At 47.5% G+C, this 22,304-nt stretch overlaps 2 protein-coding genes and 1 long non-coding RNA gene across 5 annotated transcripts; 2 read left to right on the top strand and 1 right to left on the bottom strand.

The window, feature by feature from the left end:
- Positions 1-5,081: 5,081 nt before the first annotated feature.
- On the bottom strand, positions 5,082-7,612 carry LOC106969654 (transmembrane emp24 domain-containing protein 9-like). 3 transcript variants are annotated; one of them, XM_027076887.2, is made up of 5 exons: positions 7,336-7,612; positions 6,870-6,970; positions 6,414-6,539; positions 5,756-5,866; positions 5,082-5,577 (listed from the first exon to the last, which is right to left on the bottom strand). In XM_027076887.2, the coding sequence occupies exons 1-5, from the start codon at positions 7,463-7,465 to the stop codon at positions 5,428-5,430; spliced, it is 618 nt and encodes a 205-aa protein (XP_026932688.1). In that variant the 5' UTR covers positions 7,466-7,612; the 3' UTR covers positions 5,082-5,427. The 3 variants fall into 3 exon arrangements, with proteins under 3 accessions (XP_026932688.1, XP_014921659.2, XP_053075757.1); XM_015066173.3 differs by having other exon boundaries at positions 5,720-5,866; positions 7,336-7,609; XM_053219782.1 differs by lacking the exon at positions 6,414-6,539 and having other exon boundaries at positions 5,720-5,866; positions 7,336-7,611.
- On the top strand, positions 5,857-16,077 carry LOC113604538 (uncharacterized). Its single transcript, XR_003426516.2, has 3 exons — positions 5,857-6,087; positions 7,288-7,402; positions 15,754-16,077. It is a non-coding gene; the product is annotated as an uncharacterized LOC113604538 (long non-coding RNA).
- A 542-nt stretch (positions 16,078-16,619) lies between these two features.
- Positions 16,620-20,427, top strand: TMED9 (transmembrane p24 trafficking protein 9). The gene is made up of 5 exons (XM_053219764.1): positions 16,620-16,834; positions 17,005-17,105; positions 17,876-18,001; positions 18,361-18,507; positions 19,569-20,427. The coding sequence occupies exons 1-5, from the start codon at positions 16,651-16,653 to the stop codon at positions 19,716-19,718; spliced, it is 708 nt and encodes a 235-aa protein (XP_053075739.1). The 5' UTR covers positions 16,620-16,650; the 3' UTR covers positions 19,719-20,427.
- Positions 20,428-22,304: the final 1,877 nt, after the last annotated feature.

Genomic DNA, 22,304 nt, shown 5'->3' with positions numbered 1-22,304 from the left:
TTGTCTGGGGTTAAAGATGGGGTAAAGGAGTAGGAAGGTAGGCTACAATAGGTCAATATTATATTCCTGTGGTTATGGAAATGTTCTGCGTCTTGACTGTATCAATGTCAATGTCTTGTTTGTGATATTGCATTATACTTGGGCAAGATTTACAATGGGGGAACTGGGTAATTGGTAGACTGGATCTCTCTGTGTTGTTTCTTGCAACTGTGTTGTTTCTTGTGAATCTATAATTATCTCAACATAAAAAGTTTAATTTTATAAGTACTATAAGCTCTTATAAAATATTATAATTTATTAACTCTGCAATCATTTGTTAATTCTGAATGATGGTTACATCAACACTAATAGCATGTAGTTGTAATGACACCAAGAAAAACACAATCAGCAATTCACAGAAGAAATCAAATGACCAATAAGACATACTCAGTATCTGAGGAAACAAAAATTAAAAGGACGGGAGGGAGCCGAGGTGGCTCAGTTGGCTAAGCAGCCAACTTCGGCTTAGGTCATGATATCATGGTTCATGGGTTGGTGCACTGCGTCAGGCTCTGTGCTGACAGCTTAGAGCCTGGAGTCTGCTTCAGATTCTATGTCTCTCTCTCTCTCTCTGCCCATCTGTGTGTGCTCTCTCTCAAAAATAAATAAATAAACAAAAAAGAAAAAAATTAAAAGAGTGGGAAGGAAAGGAAATAAGTGGTAAATAAAGGGAAATACAAATTTTCATCCCCTGATTTTGCAAAGATTAAAAAGCTTGAAAATGTTTGACCAGAGGGTGGAGAATAAGCACCAGGACACACTGTTGGTGAGACTGTAAATTGGCACAAAGTTTGAAAGGACAATTTTGTGATCTCTTATCAAAAAACTATGTCCTACAGTAATGCTTTTTTAGAAAATGAACATGAATTTTTATTTCAGCAATACAAAAGAGCAAATAATTAGGGGGGAAGAAAATTTAACCACTTCATCAGAGGAATGGTTAAAAAAATAAGGTACTGTATGAACCACGATTATGTTATATTGTTACTGTTAAGAAAAATGATGGGGCCTCTGGGTAGCTCAGTCACTTAAGCATCTAACTCTTGATTTCAGCTCAAGTCATGAACTCACAGTTCCTGAGATGCAGCCCCATATCAGGCTCTGCAGTGACAATGGGGATCCTGCCTGTGATTCTCTCTCTCTCTCTGTCCCTCCCTCCCTCCAAAATAAATAAATAAGCATTAAGAAAGAAAGAAAGAGAAAAGAAAAATGAGGTAAAGACTTCCAATGAGGGGGAAATGTCAACACATTCTCATCAAATTTTCTTCTCAGGGCCAAACAAAACACCAAAGAGGATGTAAATTAGAGAAAACACCTATGATTTCTGTGAAACCTTGACATGGCACAATCATAAACTGCTAACTCCAAGACCTGCCAAAATACGGTAGAATTTGTATAAAATCCAGGAAGGACAGTAAATCCAGGGTATTCAGACCTCTGCTGATCTCACATTGAGCACAGAGCTCTCCAAAACGGGGTGACTCTGCCCCAAGACCCCCATTAATACTCCTTCACCTGGTTGGGAGGGGGGGGGGGGGTGTGGGTGCTGGTTCCTGGAGCCATACAGACCAGAGTAGATGAGATTTAGGAGTGGATGGGTTTGGGAGGCAAGGAAATGGTAAAGAGAGTCTCCCAGGCTTTGTTTGTTTTGTTTTGTTTTAGGTTTATTTATTTTGAGAGAGAGAGAGAGAGAGAGAGAGAGAGAGAGAGAGAGAGAGAGAGAGAACAAGCAGGCGAGGGAGAGAGGGAATCCCAAGCAGGCTCTGCGCTGTCAGCGTAAAGCCTGACATAGGGCTCAAATCCACAAACCGTGAGATCATGACCTGAGCCGAGATCAAGAGTCGGATGCTTAAAGGACTGAACCACCCAGGTGCCCCCCTCCTTTTAAATTTTTTTTTTTTCAAATATAAATTCGTGCACTCTTGCAATGCCGAGGAAAGTCAGTGATCCTCGGTTTCAATCCTGTATGAGCTCATGATTCACTGCGACCACAAACATACTGCAGATACTTGCAGCATCTGTAAAAAGCTGAGAATCGCTACCACTTGCCGGATCACCAAGAAGATCCACGCTTCAATTCAGGAGCGCCAATTCGACTCCAGGCCGTAGCAGCTCCCTATTCTGGTAATGCCCGGCAGAGGCCGCGGGGCATCTCGGGACTTGTAGTCCAGCTGGTCGAACTCGCTATCCCGGCAGGTCCCGCGGCGGCGTCAAGGTTACCACGCGCCGCCTGCTGCGGCTGCCGAGACTAGAGTAGGGTGGATGCCAAGTGCAAGTGTTTTGCGCCCAGTGAAGGCGGGCTTGACTTCCATATCGGGGAGACCACAAAGAGCTTTATTGAAGAGATTCCGGACGAGACCATAATTATAGGTGCGGGCGGAGGGGGAGAGTTTGGAACAAGACCTTGGGGTGGGGAGAGTCAGCTCTTCCAGAGCCGGGAGCAGCCGGTCTCGCCGCGTCCTGGCGTGGGCCGACTCCATGCCACCTCACGCTCATCTGACCTCCAGGAAACTACCGGACGCAGCTGTATGACAAGCAGCGGGAGGAGTACCAGCCGGCCACCCCCGGGCTCGGCATGTTCGTGGAGGTGAAGGACCCAGAGGACAAGGTGAGCCGACCCCAAAGCCCGCGGAGCCCTCCGCCCTGCGCTTAGGCGCCAGACCAGGCAGGTGCTGGTACTTCCCCTCCTAGTTGCCGCATCTGCTGAACTGCTGAAGACAGTTGGGTGTTGTGAGAAGATCGCGCCCGGCTTTGCGCTCTAGGCCAAGCTTGGGCTGCTGCAGTGCTAGCGGCTCCTCTCAACCTCTTACCGACTGCTGCGTGACTCTGCCAAGTCACTGAGCTTCCCTGAGCCGGTTTCCTGGTCTGTGAAATGGAAACTCACCTATCTTACAGGTGTGGTTGGTGCCTTAATTGTGGTGCTGGTAGTCAAAGAATTTTGTCAACTCTAACGCTGTGGCATCCAGACTTTAAGGTTTCACAGGACAGAGTGCTTTCCAAAACGAAGAAGCAACTGTTAGTTTCGCCAGATAAGGATATTAAAACAAAGGAAAACAAATCTTTAGTTGTCCCCTTTCATTTAACAATGGAGTCACCCCAAAAGAGTTGAAAGAGCAGGAGCTCTGAATGAAGGAAGGCCCTTCCCAGAAGCAGTCACATCTCAGCCTCTTCTCAGACTCTTCTCCCTTGCTAGATAAGCTTTTTTTTTTTTTTTTTTTTTTTTTTTTAAAGAGAGAGAGTGTGTCCCTGCAAGAGAGGGGGAGAGGAGCACAGAGAGAGAATCTTAAGCAGGCTCCATGCTCAACGTGGAGCCTGTGGCAGGGCTCGATCCCATGACCCTGGGATTATGAGCTGAGCAGAAATCAAGAATCCTCTGCTCAATCACCTGAGCCACCGAGGCTCCCTGTCAGATAAGTTTTCGGCAACTGCTGCTGAGCATCTCTGGACCTTCCTTTTAGTGTTGTGGAGTGCCTAAGGCTCTGTTTGCTAACTTTGGAGGCAGTGAGATCCTTAAGCCCTGTTTCCTTCCAGCCCCATCCTCCTTGTAACACTCGCTGAAGCCCCTTCTCTCTAGGTCATGTTGGTGGGGCAGTATGGCTGAAGGCAGGTTCACTTTCACCTCCCATATCCCCAGCGAACACCATATCTGTCCTGTGGTCTCTCTTAGAGTCGGGATTATGATATAGTGGCCTCCTTTCAGTTTCCCCAAATTGCCATATTCTTTTTTGCCTTAGGGCTTCTGTAGGTGCTATTCCCTCTGGCCAGAACACACTTCTTCCAGCTAACTCCTAATCATAAATGCAATTCTAAAAAGCAGCATTTCCTGACCATCTAGACTAGGCTAGAGTTCCAATCATGTCAATCTTAGTGCACAGCCTTCTCCTCAGAAGCATGCATCACCCTTAGCTGTTGTTCAAGCCCTGCCTCATTTGGTGTCAGACCAGAGGCTCTGTGTGCAAGAGTGTGCCTTTCTGGATCACTCTGCTTCTCCTGTGGCAGACAGCAGAGCACCCCCCCTCCCCCCACACACACATATGCACCAGCTTCAAGTAAGGGTAATGGACCCTATGATCACATACTCTGGTTACTCTCTAGTGGTTTCCCTCAGCCTTCAGTTCAGTCCATTCATACTTTCCAGAGGCCAGTCATGACCACACCCACAAATGAGCAACATCTCCAAGGCTTGCAGCATCCCTCAAGAGTATCTTAGGGGAGGTTGTGTCTGTCCCAGGGGCCAAGAGCAGGGTTTGTCACAACTTCCCCCTCCTAATGGGGAGTCTCCCTTGGCCTTGATGATTTGGACTTGATTTTAGTGATGAGTGAGCTTCCTTATGACAGAAAACATCAGATTCATATGAGCGCTGACTATATTCCAACAGAGCAACCAGCAGAGGGCTTGGTAAAACGTGGGCTAGATCAGGCAGATGCAGTGGGTACATAGATGCCTGGTTATCTATACTTGTGTGCGCATGTGAAGGCTGAGTCACAGGAATGCTGAACATAATGGAAACAATTACTTCCAATCTTGTTTAAGAAAAAGAAAGGAAGGAAGAGAGAGGGAGGGAAAGAGGAAGTAAGGAGGAAAGAAAGAGGAAGAAAGAAAAAGGAACAAAGAGAGAAAGGAAGGAGGGAAGGAGGGGGAAGAAGGAAAAGAAAAGAGAAAAAGAATCTCCTGAAAAAAATCAACCAGTGACATCACAAAGAGAGACACAGATTGGCAGAAAATAGTAGGAAGACAGAGGTGCCCACCTGACCTCCTGGAAGAACCCAGCAGTCCAAGTGGCTAGAATAGCACATGAACTTGACCCAACCCCAGAAAGAGACAGAGGATCCACACAAGCGCTCAGGTTACCCATAAGATGGACCCAACTTGGACTTTTCTGGAAAGGACTCCACAAGTTGCTAAGGTTTTTGGAGTACAAGCTTCCTTCACCCCATCCATTTTGGGATCAGCCCCCACCAGTACATGTGGGGCCTCACACACCTGTCAATATCTGGTTAGAAACAAAACACCGGAATGAATTGCAGAGTAGGAGGCAATAAATGCTTAGGTCAGAGAGTCTGCAGTTTATAATTCACTCTTAATTCTCCATCTTGGGATAGTTCATCCATCTGGTTTAGCCTGGGGATGGGGGCACCGTCACCCTCCTCAGCAGCACAGAGCCACACAGAATCCTTCAGCTCCCCGACCAAGCGTTTAGTGGGAAACCCATCCTTTCCCAAGTGCTGGCTGAGAAACCAGTTCAAAGAAGTCCTCTGTCCCCCTGCCAGTAAGCAAGGAAGCCCTGCAGGGTTGGGGGGTTGGGAACCAGGAAATAGACCAAGCCAGGCCACTTCCCATCAGTGAACAGAAGGGGAATGAGTTGGGGCTGGGTTTCTAGGGCCCACCTACACCAGCTTCTTGGCTTTAAAGAAACTCTTGAGGTGCTGCATCTGCCAGACACCTGTGGCCACGAGGATGAAGGTCTGCAGAATGGACCACCACAGTACCCGCTGGTTGGTGCTCTCGCTGGTCTGCCGGAAGCGCTCCTCTCGCCACTGTGGGAGGGGAGAAGGGAGTAGATACACGTCCGGAACTGAATTGCACCCCCACCCACTCTGGGGGAAGAGCGGGAAGCTTCCCTTCCCAGGAGGTGACACATCCCCCGTCCCAACTGTGCCAGCCCAACCCAGCCCTCACCCTCTGGTATTCCTGCTCCTTCTGGATCAACTCCACCTGCTCCACAAGCTGCTGGACACGCAGATGCAGCTGGGTCAGCTTGTCCTTGGCTGCAAACTCCGCGTAATCGTTGCTGCGTTCACCCAACTGCATATCCAAGTGAATGGCCTGGAATGGGGGAACCAAGGGTGGGAGTCAGGGAGCTTAGCTCCACGGACCTGCTGGAAATCTAGCTTCTGCATCCCAGCCTGGGCCTGACACTTCCTCACACACCAACTTGTTGACTGGCCTTGCTCTGGGCGTCCAAACACCAGATCGGGACTCGGCTTGTGTGGAGTTGTATATTCAAAACACCAAGGATAGGGACAACATGTGCAAAGGAAACAGAGGTAAGACTCTGAGGCAGTTTACTAAAAGTCCTGTATTGGGAGATGACAATGGAGAGGCCTGAAGCAATCAGCAGAACAGCTCTGAATTTCACATGGTGAAACTCAGTCTGTATCCTAGGGATGGGGCAGGGAGCCGAGGGAGGATTTTAAGTCACGGTAACGCCCTCCCAAGGTCTCCTTTTATCCTCAAGATCTGTTCCCCATGTGCTTACTTCATGTAAAGTCCCAGCCCTACTCAACAGGCACCACCCACTGCACCCTTCTCACTCTAGAGGCAGAGAAATTGAGCCCCTGGGGACGGTGGACCTCCCACCTGCCACACTCACCAGCTTGCCATCATAGAAGAGGGCGAACCGGATAGACTCAAGGTGGAGGCAGATCTGGTGCTCTCCTGGAGACTGGGAGGTGAAGGTGAAGCTGCCCTGAGGGCCGTACTGACGGGCCAGAAGGTTCTAGAGGAAGCAGCCTCCAGTGAGCACAGAGATGTTAGCCATACACCTGCTTCCAGGAGAATTGTAGGGGTATCCCAGGTCTACACCCCCACAGGCCAGAGGGGACAGTGTGAAAGAAAGGACATCAGTTTGGCCAGAAATTCTCAGATCCCAGCATTGCCAATACAGAGTACAGTTTGCAAAGAGCATGGCCCTCCTTAAGCTATCCTGCCTGTGAGAAGACAGATCCTTCTGTGAGAAATGAAGGACTAGAGAAGGCTACACATTGACTCTGGGGGCCTGGGGGTGGGGGCCCGGTGGAAGGCTGCAAGGAGTAAAGGCCTGCCTCACCTTGTTCTCCGGGTCCTTCACAAACACAAATAAATTGATCCACTGGGGGGAGGGCTGGTACTTTTCCATAGCAGGGTCGTATAGCTCCGTCTTGTAGTTACCTAATGGAGAGGCAACGGAGGTGCAATCCCATCCATACCCATGATGGAGTCCCAGTGGTCAGGGGAGGAACAGGAAGATCTTGAGTCTGAGGAGAACGACCACGGCCCTCCGCCTCTCCTCCCTTCTCCAGCCCCACTTCTCTGCCATCATTCCAGTCTGGTTCAGACTAGCCTCCTAGGGCCCCCATCCCCGGCACAGGCAAGAGAAAGGATGCCTTGGCCAGACTGCTGTCCACCCATCCCTCTGAGCCCTACCCCCGGCAGGGGAGGGAAGATCTGGGCCTGAGCTGGTGCCACCCATTTCCCTCCCCTCTCAGGACTCTAGGTGCAGGGAGGGCAAGGCCAGGACTGGCCGAGACGCGCACCTATGACCACGGTACCATCGGGGATCTCCTGGATGAAGCACTTCTCCTCCAGCTCGCGGACCTCGAGGTAGAATGCGTCCCCGAGGCCCATCAGCGCCAGCAGCTGCCCCAGCAGCAGCGGCAGGGCCATACCGGGTGCCCGCGCTGTGCCCCATCCCCGCCCGGGGCCAGCCCGGGGCCCAGCTCCGCGCGCCCCGCAGGCCCCCGCCACCTTCCCAGGCGAGTCCTCCGGTCTCCGCGCGGAGCCTGCGGAGACTGCAAACTCGCGCACGGACTACAACTCCCGGGAGCCCTCGCGTGGCCCCGCCCCCGGCGCGCTCCCGCCGACCCACGCTGCTGAGGGGCCAAGTGAGAACCCCCCCCCCCCCCCCAACAACCTGGAGGAACGCTCTGGAGCGCTTTCCGCCACCGGGCATCTCTTAATCCACGCAGAAACCCGGGGAGGCGTAGCTGCTGTTAGCCCATCTTGCCGATTGGGGTAACAGCTTCAGGGGCGGGGGGTTGCCCTCTGCAACATGCGGCGCAGCCACCCCAGATGTGTGCTGAAAGGATGGGGATAACGGGACGTTTATGACCTGGGCTTCTACCTAGAAGAGTTTAGGATTGATTAGGGGAGAGGGGGTGACATGGAATGAGAAGAGAAGCCCTGTGGGGTTTAGAGGCTGAAGCAGCAATTCAGGAAGGGGAGAGGGAAATGTCGCGGCTTTCGTGGAAGCGGTAGATTTGACTCAAGCCTTGAAGGATGATTAAGATCTCCCTGAGCAGCGAGAGACAAGAACAATTTAGGCAGGGGTCCTAGGATTGCCTAGCAGCCATTAGGCCAGTTAAGGAACTAGGGGAAGAAAAGTTACAGGAACTTTGAGGGTGAAGGTAATTGGGCCGAATCTAAGGGCACAGGAGGTGCCAGGCCCACATAATAGGGGAGCCCTTCATCCAGTGTACTTCCGTCTGCACTAGGAACCAGGAAGAGGTTGTGGGTGAGCCTGGAGGGGAGAGAAGATAGCAGGAAAGCCACTGGAAAAGGATAGCAGTACACAACCGAAAGGGGTGGGAGAGTGGAGCCAACATGACAAAATGGGAGCGGAGAAAAAACAAATCTAGAGAATTCCAAAGCCCACAATGCCCTGTGAGAATAGTGTAGACCCAAACATGTCAGTAGAAAGATGTAGTTCAACCCAGGTAGTGGGATGAAGTCTTCCACCACCTAGTGCCTGTGGTGCTAAGAGATGCTCGTTAGTTTATTCTGCAACGTGTGGTGGTGGTGGTGGTGGTGGTGGTGGTGGTGATGATGCTGATTTTTTTTAATAAGTTTTTTTTTTTTGAGAGGGGCACCTGGGTGTCTCAATAGGTTAAGTGTTTGACTTCGGCTCAGGTCATGGTCTCGTGGTTCATGAGTTCAAGCGCCGCATCATGCTTTGTGCTGTCAGCTCAGAGTCTGGAGCCTGCTTCGGATTCTTTGTCTCCCTCTCTTTCTGCCTCTCTTCAGCTTGCTCGCTCTCTCTCTCTCTCTCTCTCTCTCTCTCAAAAGTAAATAGACATTAAAAGAAATTTTTAAAAATTTTTTAATCTTTATTTATTTTTGAGAGAGAGACAGAGTGTGAGCAGGGGAGGAGCAGAGAGGGAAAGGGAGGCACAGAATTCAAAGCAGGCTCCAGGCCCTGAGCTGTCAGTACAGAGCCCGACACGGGGCTGGAACCCATGAACCATGAGATCATGACCTGAGCCAAAGTCTGACACTCAACCGACTGAGCTACCCAGGCACCCCAAAAGAAATTTTTTAAAAAAATAAGTTGTTTTGAGAGAGAGAGAGAGCACGTTTGAGCAGGGGAGGGAGAAAGAGAGACAGCGAATCTTAAGCAGGCTTCACACCCAGCATAGAGCCCAACATGGGGCTTGATCTCATGACTGTGAGATCGTGACCTGAGAGAAATTAAGTCAGACACTTAACCAACTGAGCCATCTAGGTGCCCCTTTAAATAAGATTTTATTTATTTAAGTAATGTCTACACCCAACATGGGGCTAGAACTCACAACCCTGAGATCAAAAGTCACATGCTCTCCCAACTGGAGCTAGCCAGGCACCCTGATGATCATCTTTTTTGTTCTTTAATGCCCGGCACTATTATAATCACTTTTTTTTTTAATTGATTCCTTTTATGTTTTATTTATTTTTGAGAGAGCACAAGGGGGTAAGGGGCAGCGAAAGGGGGACAGAGGATCAGAAACAGGCTCTGCACTGACAGGCTTACAACAGTGAGCCCGATGTGGGGTTCAAACTTCACGAACCGTGAGATCATGACCTGAGCCGAAGTCGGACGCTCAACTGACTAAGCCACCCCGGTGTCCCTGTAAGCACTTTTTAAGTTCACTAAGTGAACTAATCTTTTAAAAATTGTTAGGCAGACGCTAATGCTATTCCAGTTTAATAGCTAGAGAGGGAAACAGCTGCAAAGTTGAGTAAAAACTTGCCCAAGATCACCCAGTTGATAAGTGGCAGGCATTTGCTGACACGAACTCTGGTCCAGGTGTTATGACACGTGTTGGACATGAAAATGAATTAGACCTGCCATCTGCCATCTAAGAGCCCACTAAAAGAAAAGGAGCAATTACAATACAGTGTTTTAAGACTCATAATATATTTTAGTTACCGGAATTGTCCCCTCATTTTAATGGTGTGGCTCGTTGACAATCCTAGGAGAGTGTTTCTTACTTCCTCATTTGGAATGACTATTAAACAAAAATGACAGATTCAGATATTAATAACAGTCACGCTTTATAAAGGCCAAATAAACAAGAGCTGAAAAGCATCTGTTGATTTGGGAACTAGTTGTCTACCAGGGAATGTAGCTACAGCTGGGAGCAAAGGCAGAAAAGCGAGGACTCCGGTTTGGGAGACAGGGGTGCTGTCCTTGGTCCTGTTTGTTCTCTGAACCAGCACTACCACCACCTGGAGTAAAGTATTGGCTTTGTTTTGTTTCCAATAAAATTTGCAATCCCTCATAAGCCAATACTCTTATAAAATACAATTAAAAATGAAACTAATCATGTGCTTGGATATCACATCAATGTTAAACTTCTATAAAAGGTTCTAAAAACTCAATTTCTGTACTTAAATCATTGCAGACCTGTAACAAACATGGATGGACCAGTGGCAGCCCCCACACCCCACTATATGAGTAACCAGTCTTGCGTGGAAGTGGTCCATTGATCAGACTACTCACAGAAATCCCCCAAAGAGTAAAAAGTGGAAAATGCTTGCATCAAAATACATGTAAGGAGATAGTGCACCAGTGAGATTTCAAAGCCCGGAATCCAGACATTAAGAAGGGGGAATATGACTGCCCAAGGAGTAAAAGTGTTTTGTTAAAAATAGAACAGCCTATTTCTGATCGATGACGAGGCTAGGAACATAAGAGCAGTGAACCCACCAGTCTGCGATCCTCCCACTTGACAAAAAGCTCGTTCCACAATTGCTGCCAAGACCACTGAACCTGGGTGCCATTTGCCAGATTAAAAGAAGACACTGCGGTGCTACATCTACTTGCCCCATCTGTGGTTCACCCAAGACCTCAGAATTTGATGGGTTTTTTTTAATAGGAGAGATTTATTTGAAGACATATTACAGCATATAAAACTACATAAAGACTTAATTTCCACTCAAACACTGGTAGATTTGATATAATTCATAATAAAAAAACTTTTTAAAATTTTATTTTATGTATTTTGAGAGAGGGGAGAGGGACAGAGAGAATCCCAAGTAGGCTCCATATTGTCAGCTCAGAGCCTGATGTGGGGCTCGATCCCACGAACTGTGAGATCATGACCTGAGCCGAAATCAAGAGTCAGATTCTTAACCGACTGAGCCACCCAGGTATCCCTCTCACCACTCTTATTTAACATTGTATCAGAAGATCTAGTAACTGTAAGAAGGCTAAGAAAAAAAAAGGCATGCGGATGGGAAAGGAAGAAATAAAACTGTCCCTATTTGTAGATGACATGATTATATATTTAGAAAAGTCTAAGAAATCCATAGATTTCCTAGAACTAATAAATGAATTCAGCAAGTTTGTATAACATAAGAGCAACATGTACAAATCAATCACATGTCTACATACTAACAATAAATATAAGGAAACCAAAATTAAAAACAATATGATTTACAGTCAGTTCATAGAAAATGAATTACTCACGTGAATCTTAACAAAATACGCATAAAATCTGTTTGCTGAAAATTACAAAATTCTGATGCAGAAAAAGTCAAAGAAGACCAAATAAATGCAGAGACATACTGTGTTCATAGATCAGAACACTCAACATAGTAAATATGGCAATTCTTTCCAAACTATTACCCAAGTTTAACACGATTCATGTCAAAGTCCCACCAGGAGTTTTGTTTTATTTTAATTTTTTCAATTTATTTTTGACAGAGAGAAAGACAGAGCAAGAGCAGGGGAGGGACAGAGAGAGAGAGGGAGACAGAATCTGAAGCATGCTCCAGGCTCTGTGCTGTCAGCACAGAGCCCGATATGGGGTCGAACCCACAGACCACAAGATCATGACCTGAGCTGAAGTCGGACACTCAACTGACTGAGCCACCCAGGCGCCCCAGGAGTTTTTTTTTTTTTTAACATAGACAAGATTATTCTAAAATTTACATGGAGAGGCAAAGGAACTAGCATAACTAAAACATTCGTGAAGAAGAATAAAGTGGCAGAAATCAGTCTACCTGATTTCAAGACATTGTATGCCTTAGTCAAAAAATCAAAACTATAGGGGCACTGGTGTGGCTCAGTTGGTTAATCATCCAACTCTTGATTTTGACTCAGGTCACGATCCCACAATTTGTGGGATGAAGCCCTGCATTGGGCTCTGTGCTGACAGTGTGGATCCTTCTCGGGATTCTCTCTCCCTCTCTCTCTCTGACCCTCCCCTGCTTGCGCGCTCTCTCTCTCTCTCTCTCCCTCCCCCCTCTCAAAATAAATAAATAAAAACTTTTAGAATATATCCTGCACCAAAGTAGTACATTTGTTACAATCAATGAACCTACATTGACACATTATTTTCACCCAAAGTCCTTAGTTTACATTGGGAGTCCATCTTGGTGTTTTACATTCTATGGTTTTGGACATGTATCTACCATTATAATGTCATATAGAATAGTTTCATTGCCCTAAGAATACTCTGCATTCTGCCTATTCATCCCTCCTCCTCCCTTCCTGGCAACCACTGATCTTTTGCCTTTTCTAGAATGTTGCATGGTTGGAATCATACAGTAACAACGTTTTTTGGATTGGCTTCTTTCACTTAGCAATATGCATGTAAGGTTTCTCCATGTCTTTTCATGGCTTGATAGCCCATTTCTTTTTGGCACTAAATAATATTCCATTATCTGTATGTACCACAGTTTATTTGTACACTCACTTACTGAAGGACATCTTGGTTGCTTTCAAGTTTGGGCAAGTATAAATAAAGCTGCTACAAATATCTTTATGCAAGATTTTGTGTGGACATAACTTTTCAATTTATTTGGGTAAATACCAAGGAGCCCTATTGCTCGATTACATGCTAAGAGTATGTTTAGTCTTATAAGAAACTATCAAACTATCATCCAAAATGGCTGTAACATTTTGCATTCTCACCAGCAATGAATAAGAGTCCCTGTTGCACCATAACCTTACCAGCATTTGGTGTTGGTTGTCAGTGTTTGGATTTTTATCATTCTAATAGGTCCCTGGTGGTATCTCATTGTTTCAATTTGCATTTCCCTAATGACATATGATCATAACCAGGTTTTCATATGCTTTTTTTGCCATGTATGATCTTCTTTGCTGAACAGTCTGTTCAGATCTCTTGCTCATTTCTTCATTGGGTTATTCATTTCTTACTGTGGAGTTTTAAGGGTTCTTTGTATATTTTGTTGTTTTTTGTCTGTTCTTTGTATATTTTGGGTAGCAATTATTTCTGATATACATCCTTTACAGAGATTTTCTCCCAATTTATGGCTTGGCTTCTCATTCTCTTGAAAATAGCCTTTTCTATTATTTTTTTTAATGGTCATTTATTTTTGAGAGCAGAGACAGAGCGTGAGTTGGGTAGGGGCAGAGAGAGAGGGAGACACAGAATCTGAAGCAGGCTCCAGGCTCTGAGCTGTCAGCGCAGAGCCTGATGAGGGGCTAGAATTCACAAACCATGAGATCATGAGCGGAGCCGAAGTTGGACTTAGCCACCCAGGCACCCCTTGAAGATAGCCTTTTCAACAAGTGATGCTAAGTTATTTGCCATCCTTTGACACACACACACACACACACACACACAAGACTTGACTTATACCTCACACTTTATTAAAAAAATGAACTCAAAATAGAATATAGATTTAAATATAAAGTATAAAACTATAAAGCTTTTATTTTTAAATGTTTATTTATTTTTGAGAGCATGAGCAGGGGAGGGGCAGAGAGAGAGGGAGAGAAAGACACACAGAATCTGAAGCAGGCTCCAGGCTCTGAACTGTCAGCACAAAGCCCAATGCGGGGCTCGAACCCACTGACGGCGAGATCATGGCCTGAGCTGAAGTTGGCCGCTTAACCGACTGAGTCACCCAGGGGTCCCTAAATTCCTCTAAATTAGTAGTTAAACATGTAAATTCGTTTCCCACATTCTTCTGTGTATATTTTACAGCTATTTTCTTTGTGGTTACCATGGGGGTTACATTTAATATCCTAAAAGTTAAAACATTCCAATTTGAATTTATACCAGTTTACCTTCAGCAACACCCAAAAACTCTCTGCTCCTTTTAACAGCTAGCTCTGTTCTCACCCTTTTCTGTGACTGATATCAAACAAATTATATGTATACACATCGTATGTAGTAGTTACTTTTTTTGCTATAATTGTTGATACAAGCAATAAACTGCTTAAATCTCCAGAGAATTAACTAAGTGAAAGAAGCCAATCGTAAAAGGTTATATACTGTATGATTCCATTTATACATTCTTGAAATGACAAAATTATAGAAATGAACACAGATCAGTTGTCTGAAGTTAAGGAGACGGTGAAAAAGAGGTGCCTGGATGGTTCAGTTGGTTAAGTGGCTGACTTCAGCTCAGGTCATGATCTCACAGTTCTTGAGTTTGAGCCCCACATCAGGCTCTCTGCTGTCAATGCAAAGCTTGCTCTAGGTCCTCTGTCTCCCTCTCTACTCCTCCACGCACTCTCTCTCTCTCTCCCAAAACTAAAAATTTTAAAAATTTAAAAAATTTTAAAAAACAAGGAGCGCACCTGGGTGGCTCTGTTGGTTGAGCGTCCAACTCCTGATTTTAGCTCAGGTCATGATCTCATGCCTTGTGATTTCAAGCCCCACATAGGGCCCTCTGCTGTTAGTGAGGAACCTACTGCAGATCCTCTGTCTCCCTCTCTCTCTCTGCCCCTACCCCACTCTCACACATCCTCTCTCAAAAACAAATAAACATTAAAAAAAAAAAAAGGAAAGGATGAAAGAATAGGGAAGTGAGTGTGGCTTTAACACACAACATGAGGGATCCCTATGGTGATGGAAATGTTCTGTGTCTTGACTATCAATGTCAATGTCTTGTTTGTGATATTGCATTATACTTGGGCAAGATATTACAATGGGGGAAACTGGGTAATTGGTACACTGGATCTTTCTGCATTGTTTCTTGCAACTGCATGTGAATCTATAGTTATCTCAACATAAAAAGTTTAATTTTACAAATACTAGAAACTGTTATTATAAAATGTTATTGTTTATCAATTCTGTAATCATTTGTTAATTCTGTGTGATGGTTACATCAACACTAATAGCATGTAGTTATAATAGCATTAAGAAAAACACAACCAGGGGCACCTGGCTGGCTCAGTCAGCTTAGCGTCTGATTCTTGATTTGGGCTCAGGTCATGACTTAATAAATTGGTGGGTTGGAGCCCTGCGTTGGAGGCTGACGGTGTGGAGCCTCTTTGGGATTCTCTCTCCCTTTCTCTCTCTGCCCCTCTCCTGTTCATGATCTCTCTCTCTCTCTCTCAAAAATAAATAAACATTAAAAAAAAAAAAAAAAGGTTGAGAACATTAGACCAGAGTGTGGAAAATAAGCATTAGGACACACTGCTGGTGAGACTGTAATTGGCATGAAGTTTGAAAGGGCAGTTTTGTGACTTCATCAAAAACTATGTCCTATAGTAATGCTCTTTTAGAAAATGAACAAGAGTATTTATTGCAGCAATAAATGTAAGAGCAAATAGTAGGGGAAAAGAAATCTTAACCACTTTCATCAGAGAAATGGTTTAAAAATAAGGTACTGTATGAGCAGAGATTACATTATATTGTTACTGTTAAGACAAAGGAGATCAAGACTTACAATGAGGGGGAAATGTCAACAGATTGCCATTAAACTTCCCTCCACAGGGCCAAACGAAATAACAAAAAGAAGCCGAAGTAGAGAGAAAACCTCCAACTTCTATGAAACCTTGACGATGCACACAGTCATAAACTGCTGCCACAATACACTAGACTATGGATCAAATCCAGGAAGGACACGAAGGGCAGACTCAGACCTCTGTTCATTTCACACTGCGCGCAGAGACCTCCAAAACGGGGCGACCCTGGCCCAAGACCCCAATACTCCTTTACTAGCGGGCCCCTGGGACACCGAACCACCTTCGGAGAGAAGTCATCAGGGCAGTGCTCCGGCAGCAACACTCGCGTGGATGATGTCCGGTACTGATGAGAGTGCGGGGGGGGGGGGGGGGGCGGGGGGGGGGGGGGATACCGGGGACCATACAGACCAGGGTAGACCAGATTTACCAATGGATGGGTTTCAGGTGGCAAAGACGTGGTAAAATGAGACCTCAGCTTTTTGTTGTTGTTGTTTTTGTACTTTAATTTTTTTTTCCAAGATAAGTTGGTGCACTGTTTGTGTCACTTTTTAAAGTTCAGTTTTTAAAAATAGAAGAAAGCCCAGAGTGTCGGATGCAATCTCGAGGAAAGTCAGGGATCCTCGGTTTCAATCCTGTATCTGCTCGTTATTCACTGCGACCGCAACCAAACTGCGTTACTTGGAGCATCTGTAAAAATTTTATAAACACTAGTAGTCGCCCCGCCGCCACGGCGATTAACAAAAAAAAAAAAGGTTTCAATTCTTGGGCCGTAATTCGGAAGCAGGCAAAAGCTGCCTCGCCGCGGCCGCGGGGTATCTCGGGACTTGTAGTCCAGCCAGTCGAACTCGCTGTCCCGGCAGGCCCCGCAGCGGCGGCAGGGCTACGTGGCGCCGCGGGCTGCGACTGCGCCGGCAGGTGGAGCAAGATGGCTGCGGAGCAGGGCGTGAGGGTCGTCGGGCCCCGGCCCGGAGGGGGACTGGGAAGGGTGATTCGGGCCCTCGTGCTGCTTCTGTGTTTTGTGGCCCGCGGAGGCGCGCTTTACTTCCACATCGGGGAGACCGAGAAGAAGTGCTTTATTGAGGAGATCCCGGACGAAACCATGGTTATAGGTGCGGGCGGAGGGGGAGAGTTTGGAACAAGACCTTGGTCTTGGGGCGGGGGGTGCGGGAGAGTCACCTTTTCCAGAGAGGGGAGCAGCCGGTCTCGCCGCGTGCTGGCGTGGGCCGACTCCGCGCCACCTCGCGCTCATCTGACCTGGACTCGCCCCACTTCCCTTCAGGAAACTACCGGACGCAGCTGTATGACAAGCAGCGGGAGGAGTACCAGCCGGCCACCCCCGGGCTCGGCATGTTCGTGGAGGTGAAGGACCCAGAGGACAAGGTGAGCCGACCCCAAAGCCCGCGGAGCCCTCCGCCCTGCGCTTAGGCGCCAGACCAGGCAGGTGCTGGTACTTCCCCTCCTAGTTGCCGCATCTGCTGAACTGCTGAAGACAGTTGGGTGTTGTGAGAAGATCGCGCCCGGCTTTGCGCTCTAGGCCAAGCTTGGGCTGCTGCAGTGCTAGCGGCTCCTCTCAACCTCTTACCGACTGCTGCGTGACTCTGCCAAGTCACTGAGCTTCCCTGAGCCGGTTTCCTGGTCTGTGAAATGGAAACTCACCTATCTTACAGGTGTGGTTGGTGCCTTAATTGTGGTGCTGGTAGTCAAAGAATTTTGTCAACTCTAACGCTGTGGCATCCAGACTTTAAGGTTTCACAGGACAGAGTGCTTTGCAAAACGAAGAAGCAACTGTTAATTTCACCACATAAGGATATTAAAGGAAAGCAAAAGAAAAAAGAATCATTGATTGTCACTTTTCATTAAAAAAAAAAAAAAAAGAACCACACACAAAAAAGAGTTGAAATGGCAGGAGCTCTGAATAAAGAGCCCTTTCCAACCGCAGGCCCACGTCAGCTTCATTTTAGATTCTTCACCCCTGCCCCCAGAAGTTCTCAGGTAAGCTTTGGCAACTACCGCCGAGCAGCTTTGGAGCTTTTAGTGTGTGGGGTGCCTATGTCTCTGTTGGCTAACTTTTGAGGCTCAGAGAGCCTTAAGACTTCTTTCCTTCCAGCCCCATCCTTTCTATAACACTCACTGAAGGCTTTTGTCTCCAGGTGATCCTGGCCCGGCAGTATGGCTCTGAAGGCAGGTTCACTTTCACCTCCCATACCCCCGGCGAACACCAGATCTGTCTTCACTCCAATTCCACCAAGTTCTCCCTTTTTGCTGGAGGCATGCTGGTGAGTGGACCCACATGGGACTCGTAGCTTTCAACCTCTAAACCCTGGTGGGGCCTGGAGACTGGCGGTGCTTTGGGTGTGAGATGAGTGTGTCGGATTTTGTGTCTCCTAATAATTTTGGGTTTTCGCTGAACATCTGGGCACAGTCCCTGAACTCCTTGTATGTGCCTTGGTCCAAGTGTCAGCCAAGTTTATTCATGCCTGTTTGCCTAGAGCCCCATAGGGCTGGACACTGTGGAGGCCTCAGCACTGGACGAAATGCACAAATGAAGGAAGGTAGGGGGACCAGCTGTCAGTGCCTGGCAGGAAGATGGAGCAGGGCTGCCCGATTTCTTTTTCTCTCCCTTGTCTGTCCCCAGAGAGTTCACCTGGACATCCAGGTGGGTGAACACGCCAACGACTACGCAGAAATTGCCGCCAAAGACAAGTTGAGTGAGCTGCAGCTACGAGTGAGACAGCTGGTGGAGCAAGTGGAGCAGATCCAGAAAGAGCAGAACTACCAACGGGTATGTGGTTGGGCCAGGAGCTCCTGGGTGGGCTTCTTCCCAGAAGCCTTCCCCTGGCTCAGCCAGGAGTGGCATGTGTGTCAGATTCATTATGAAAGCCAAGGGACTTAACTGTGCCGCTTTGCAAGTCTAAAAGGTGGGGTGGGGATCACTAACTCCAGTGTGTAACCAAGGAGACAGGCTCTTGAGAGGCCATCATTGCTCTAAATCCCAGTTACATGTACACAGTGACAGAGCGGGAATTGATATTAATACCTTGGGTGTTATTTCCATGGCTCCAGGTGCTTCCAGGACCAGCTGTTTCAAACTCATTTGTGTCCAGGAGCCAGGCGGTACCATGAATGAATCTGTGACCATAAGGACTGTTGTGTGTCTAATCCTCAGTGGCCTCGGTTAATTGTCAACCCAGGGTAGCCTTGCAGATAGATACGCTAGCCCTGGCTTTTAAGAGGAGCTAGAGATCCAAGTGTTTTGATGTGAATTTTTACCAGGTTTTAACTATTGGCAAAACACATCCAGCCACTGGGCCACCAGTTTGCAACTTGTGCCCACAATCCTCGAGGAGCAGTTGGGGAAGACCTGGGCAGAGAGCTTAGAGCACGTGCACTCCTGAGTACTATAGGGCAGCTCTGTCTGATGGGGTGATACTACTGGCACTTCACCTCCCCTCCCCCCCGCCCTCCCTCCCCCCACTGGCTCTAGGAGAGGACCAGGGGAGGACTGTATCTGACACATGAGCAGACAGAGGTTGGTTGGTTGGTTGGTTGGTTTGAAGTAGGCTGCATGCCCAGTGTGGAGCTTCAACCCCAAGAGTTGCATGCTCTACCAGCTGAGCCAGCCAGGCACCCCCAAGCAAACAGACTTAAATGAGTGGGTCATCTGGCTGGGGAGGATGAATACAGTCCCCAGATGGGGTCTCTGGCTCTTTGCAGACACTGATTGGAACCTGGGCATAGGTCCTTGATTCTGGGGCATCCTCTGCAAAGGGAACCCAGCAGTTAGAGTGGCGCCAGGTGGTGCCCAGCAAACTTAAGCTCCTCTTCTGCTCTCCCCTCCCACAGTGGCGAGAGGAGCGTTTCCGGCAGACCAGCGAGAGCACCAACCAGCGGGTGCTGTGGTGGTCCATTCTGCAGACCCTCATCCTCGTAGCCATCGGCGTCTGGCAGATGCGACACCTCAAGAGCTTCTTTGAAGCAAAGAAGCTGGTGTAGCCAGCTCACAGGCCATCCTTCCTCCCGGGCTGGGGGAGAAAGGGCCTCCTGGAACTGATTTCTCTCTAGCAGGAGGACTGGTTCCGAGCCATGGATGTCTAGAGGGGAAAGGGGCTACAGGCACCCCAGGCACAAGTTTAGGGCAGGAGCTTAGCTGGCTAATACTGAGCAGGTGGTGGGGCAATGCCTGTCCCCTCCCCTGGGCTCTAAGCCCTTTGCAGTAATCACCCAGGGTCTGGTGAAGCCACTGGGAGCCCCATTGGCACCTCAGAATCACAGTGTTACTGATCAGGGATGTGAGGCTGTTGTCTGGGGTGGCTGGGGAGGGGGGAGTGGGTAGGCACGCCAGTCTTTTTTCTGTCTTCCTTTGCTAACTTGGGATTTGAGCAGGTTGGGGTGTGGCCGTGATTCCCTGCCACCCTGGGAACCTCACTGTACCCTCCTTGGGCCTAGACCCAGACTACAGATCCAGGGTATGTGTGTCAATGGAGGGTGGGGTTGAGGGGGTTGCAGTGTGGGAAACTAGCCCTGAGGTTGACCTCAGCTTCTCAACATGGTTGTCCTTTTGGGGGCTTGAGGAACTGGGGTCAGGCCAGGCAGAGGCCTTGGTGCTGGCTGGGGATGGGGCCTGCAAAGTCTTAGTTACTGATTTCATTTTCAACAAGTCTAGGTTTGTTACATTGGTTTCCCAATAAAAAATAAAAAAATTCGCTTGTCCCACATAAAGTGACTGTGCCACCGAGGTGCTCAGGAAACGTCAGTTCTTCTGTGCAAAGCACTTAACATTCCAAGATGAATACCCACCTGTGAAGTTCATTCTTTCCCTCCCCTCTATACCTTTCTGTAGCAGGGGATAGTGGGTTTGCCCAAGAGCATAAAACAAGTGTATGGTGGGGGGTTGGTACCTTGTTCAGGAAGGTAGTGTGCATTGAACAGAAGAGCACTGCGGGTTTGGGAAGGACAGAAATCCTTGGGCTGGCGGGGATGAGGATGTAGATGGTCTTAACCAACAGAATGGGATTTCAGGAGGACCTTGAAAGAGAAGGATTCGGATGTAAGAAGGCAGAGCAGCTGTGGTTGGAAGCCCTGGCAGATGGCTGGCATGGAGGTGGATGGACATGGTTTCCACTGGAGTTTAGGGAGGGGGCTGAGGAAGCCGTTAAGGGAGGTTGGTTAGAGTTAGAAGAGACTCGCATATTACCCAGTGTTTGACACAGTTTTGGGTACAAGAACCGAAGATAAATTTGAGGAAGGTAAATCCAGCAGGGTGTGAGAAAGAGACAGGCTGGGGAGGCCAGGCTGTGGACTACTTGAACTGACAAGGGGATATGGTCTGACCTCATACTACCTCCTAGACCTCTTCCACAATAAAAACAAAAAACTTGTTTAGAATAGCCTTAGCATTACAGAAAATTCATGATGTTAGTTCTCCCTATTATTGTCATGCACCAGTATGGTACAAGTGTTCAAGTTAATGAAACAGTATTGATACATTATCTTAGTTTTATTTAAGTAATCTCTACACCCCACATGGGGCTCAAACTCAGGACTCCAAGATCAAGATTTGCACGCTGTTGAGCCAGCCAGGCTCCCAATACGTTATTTTTAACTAAAGCCCATAGAGTATGCAGATTTTCTTAGCTGTTGCCTAATGCCCTTGTTTCTGTCCCAGGATCCCATCCAGGACAAGTTACATTTCGCCCCTCCTTGGCTATGACGGCTTCTCAGACTTGCCTTGTTTTTTATTACCTTGACAGTTTTTAGGAGTACTGTTCAGGTATCTTGTAGAATTCCCTCAATTGGGATTTGTCTGCTGTTTTTCTCATGATTGAACTGGAATTCTGGGTTTTTGAAAGACCATAAAGGTGCCATTCTCATCCCATCATACCAAGGGTGCTTATTATTAACATGATTGTGGGTGTCACTGTTTAAAACTAATTAGGATTTTTATGTGAAATCTGATTTCTTGAGGCAAATCAGATCTGACGCTAGTGGGGCTTCATTCTGATGTAACAACAATTAACAAGACTGAAGGGCAGCTGTTCCCCTTTAGAAGGGCTTGTGCTTTCAAAGGTCACAGTCCCACCTCCCTGCTTCCATTATTGGCCTCACCCCACTGACTGGTCTCTTCAGGGGATCAGCCTTGCCTTTGTCACCAGCCAAACCTGGGCTGGATTTGCCAAAGTTCTGTTACAGAGTGCAGTGCGATGGCAGATTTCAGCAGTAAGGTCCTTCTTTGGTCGGTTGTATGCTGGGTTTAAGGGAGAATGGGCGTCGCTGGGGATGATTAATTTCTCACAGTAAAGTCCTTTTGAAAGCACAGTGGTTGAGGCCGTAGATTGTACAAAGTATCTTGGTTTACACCCTGAATTGCCTGTGTCTTCATTTCCTCATTTTTAAAGTGGGCATAGTAAGTACACTACCCATAAGGACTGAATGAGAGAACAGCAGTAAGCAACTTCGAACAATGACGGGCACATAGCAAGAGCTCAATAGATGTTAGCTATTTATGAGGGAACTTAACGTTTTCCGAAGAGCGGAGATCAAGCCTAAGGACTCTGCTGCCGTCTTTTCCCAGGTGGGAGG

The sequence above is a fragment of the Acinonyx jubatus genome, chromosome A1, assembly GCF_027475565.1.
Source record: "Acinonyx jubatus isolate Ajub_Pintada_27869175 chromosome A1, VMU_Ajub_asm_v1.0, whole genome shotgun sequence".
Taxonomy (NCBI): Eukaryota; Metazoa; Chordata; class Mammalia; order Carnivora; family Felidae; genus Acinonyx; species Acinonyx jubatus.
This window is presented reverse-complemented; position numbering and strand designations above follow the sequence as displayed.

Bases quoted from the DNA above. Each gene is read 5' to 3' on its own strand.
- LOC106969654 (XM_015066173.3), bottom strand. From the start codon at position 7,465: ATGGCCCTGCCGCTGCTGCTGGGGCAGCTGCTGGCGCTGATGGGCCTC. The intron at 6,971-7,335 runs GTGCGCGTCTCG...CCTCTCCATTAG, and splicing joins CGATGGTACCGTGGTCATAG to GTAACTACAAGACGGAGCTA. The intron at 6,540-6,869 runs GTGAGGCAGGCC...TGCTTCCTCTAG, and splicing joins TGAAGGACCCGGAGAACAAG to AACCTTCTGGCCCGTCAGTA.
- TMED9 (XM_053219764.1), top strand. From the start codon at position 16,651: ATGGCTGCGGAGCAGGGCGTGAGGGTCGTCGGGCCCCGGCCCGGAGGG. The intron at 16,835-17,004 runs GTGCGGGCGGAG...ACTTCCCTTCAG, and splicing joins GGACGAAACCATGGTTATAG to GAAACTACCGGACGCAGCTG. The intron at 18,002-18,360 runs GTGAGTGGACCC...GTCTGTCCCCAG, and splicing joins TTTTTGCTGGAGGCATGCTG to AGAGTTCACCTGGACATCCA.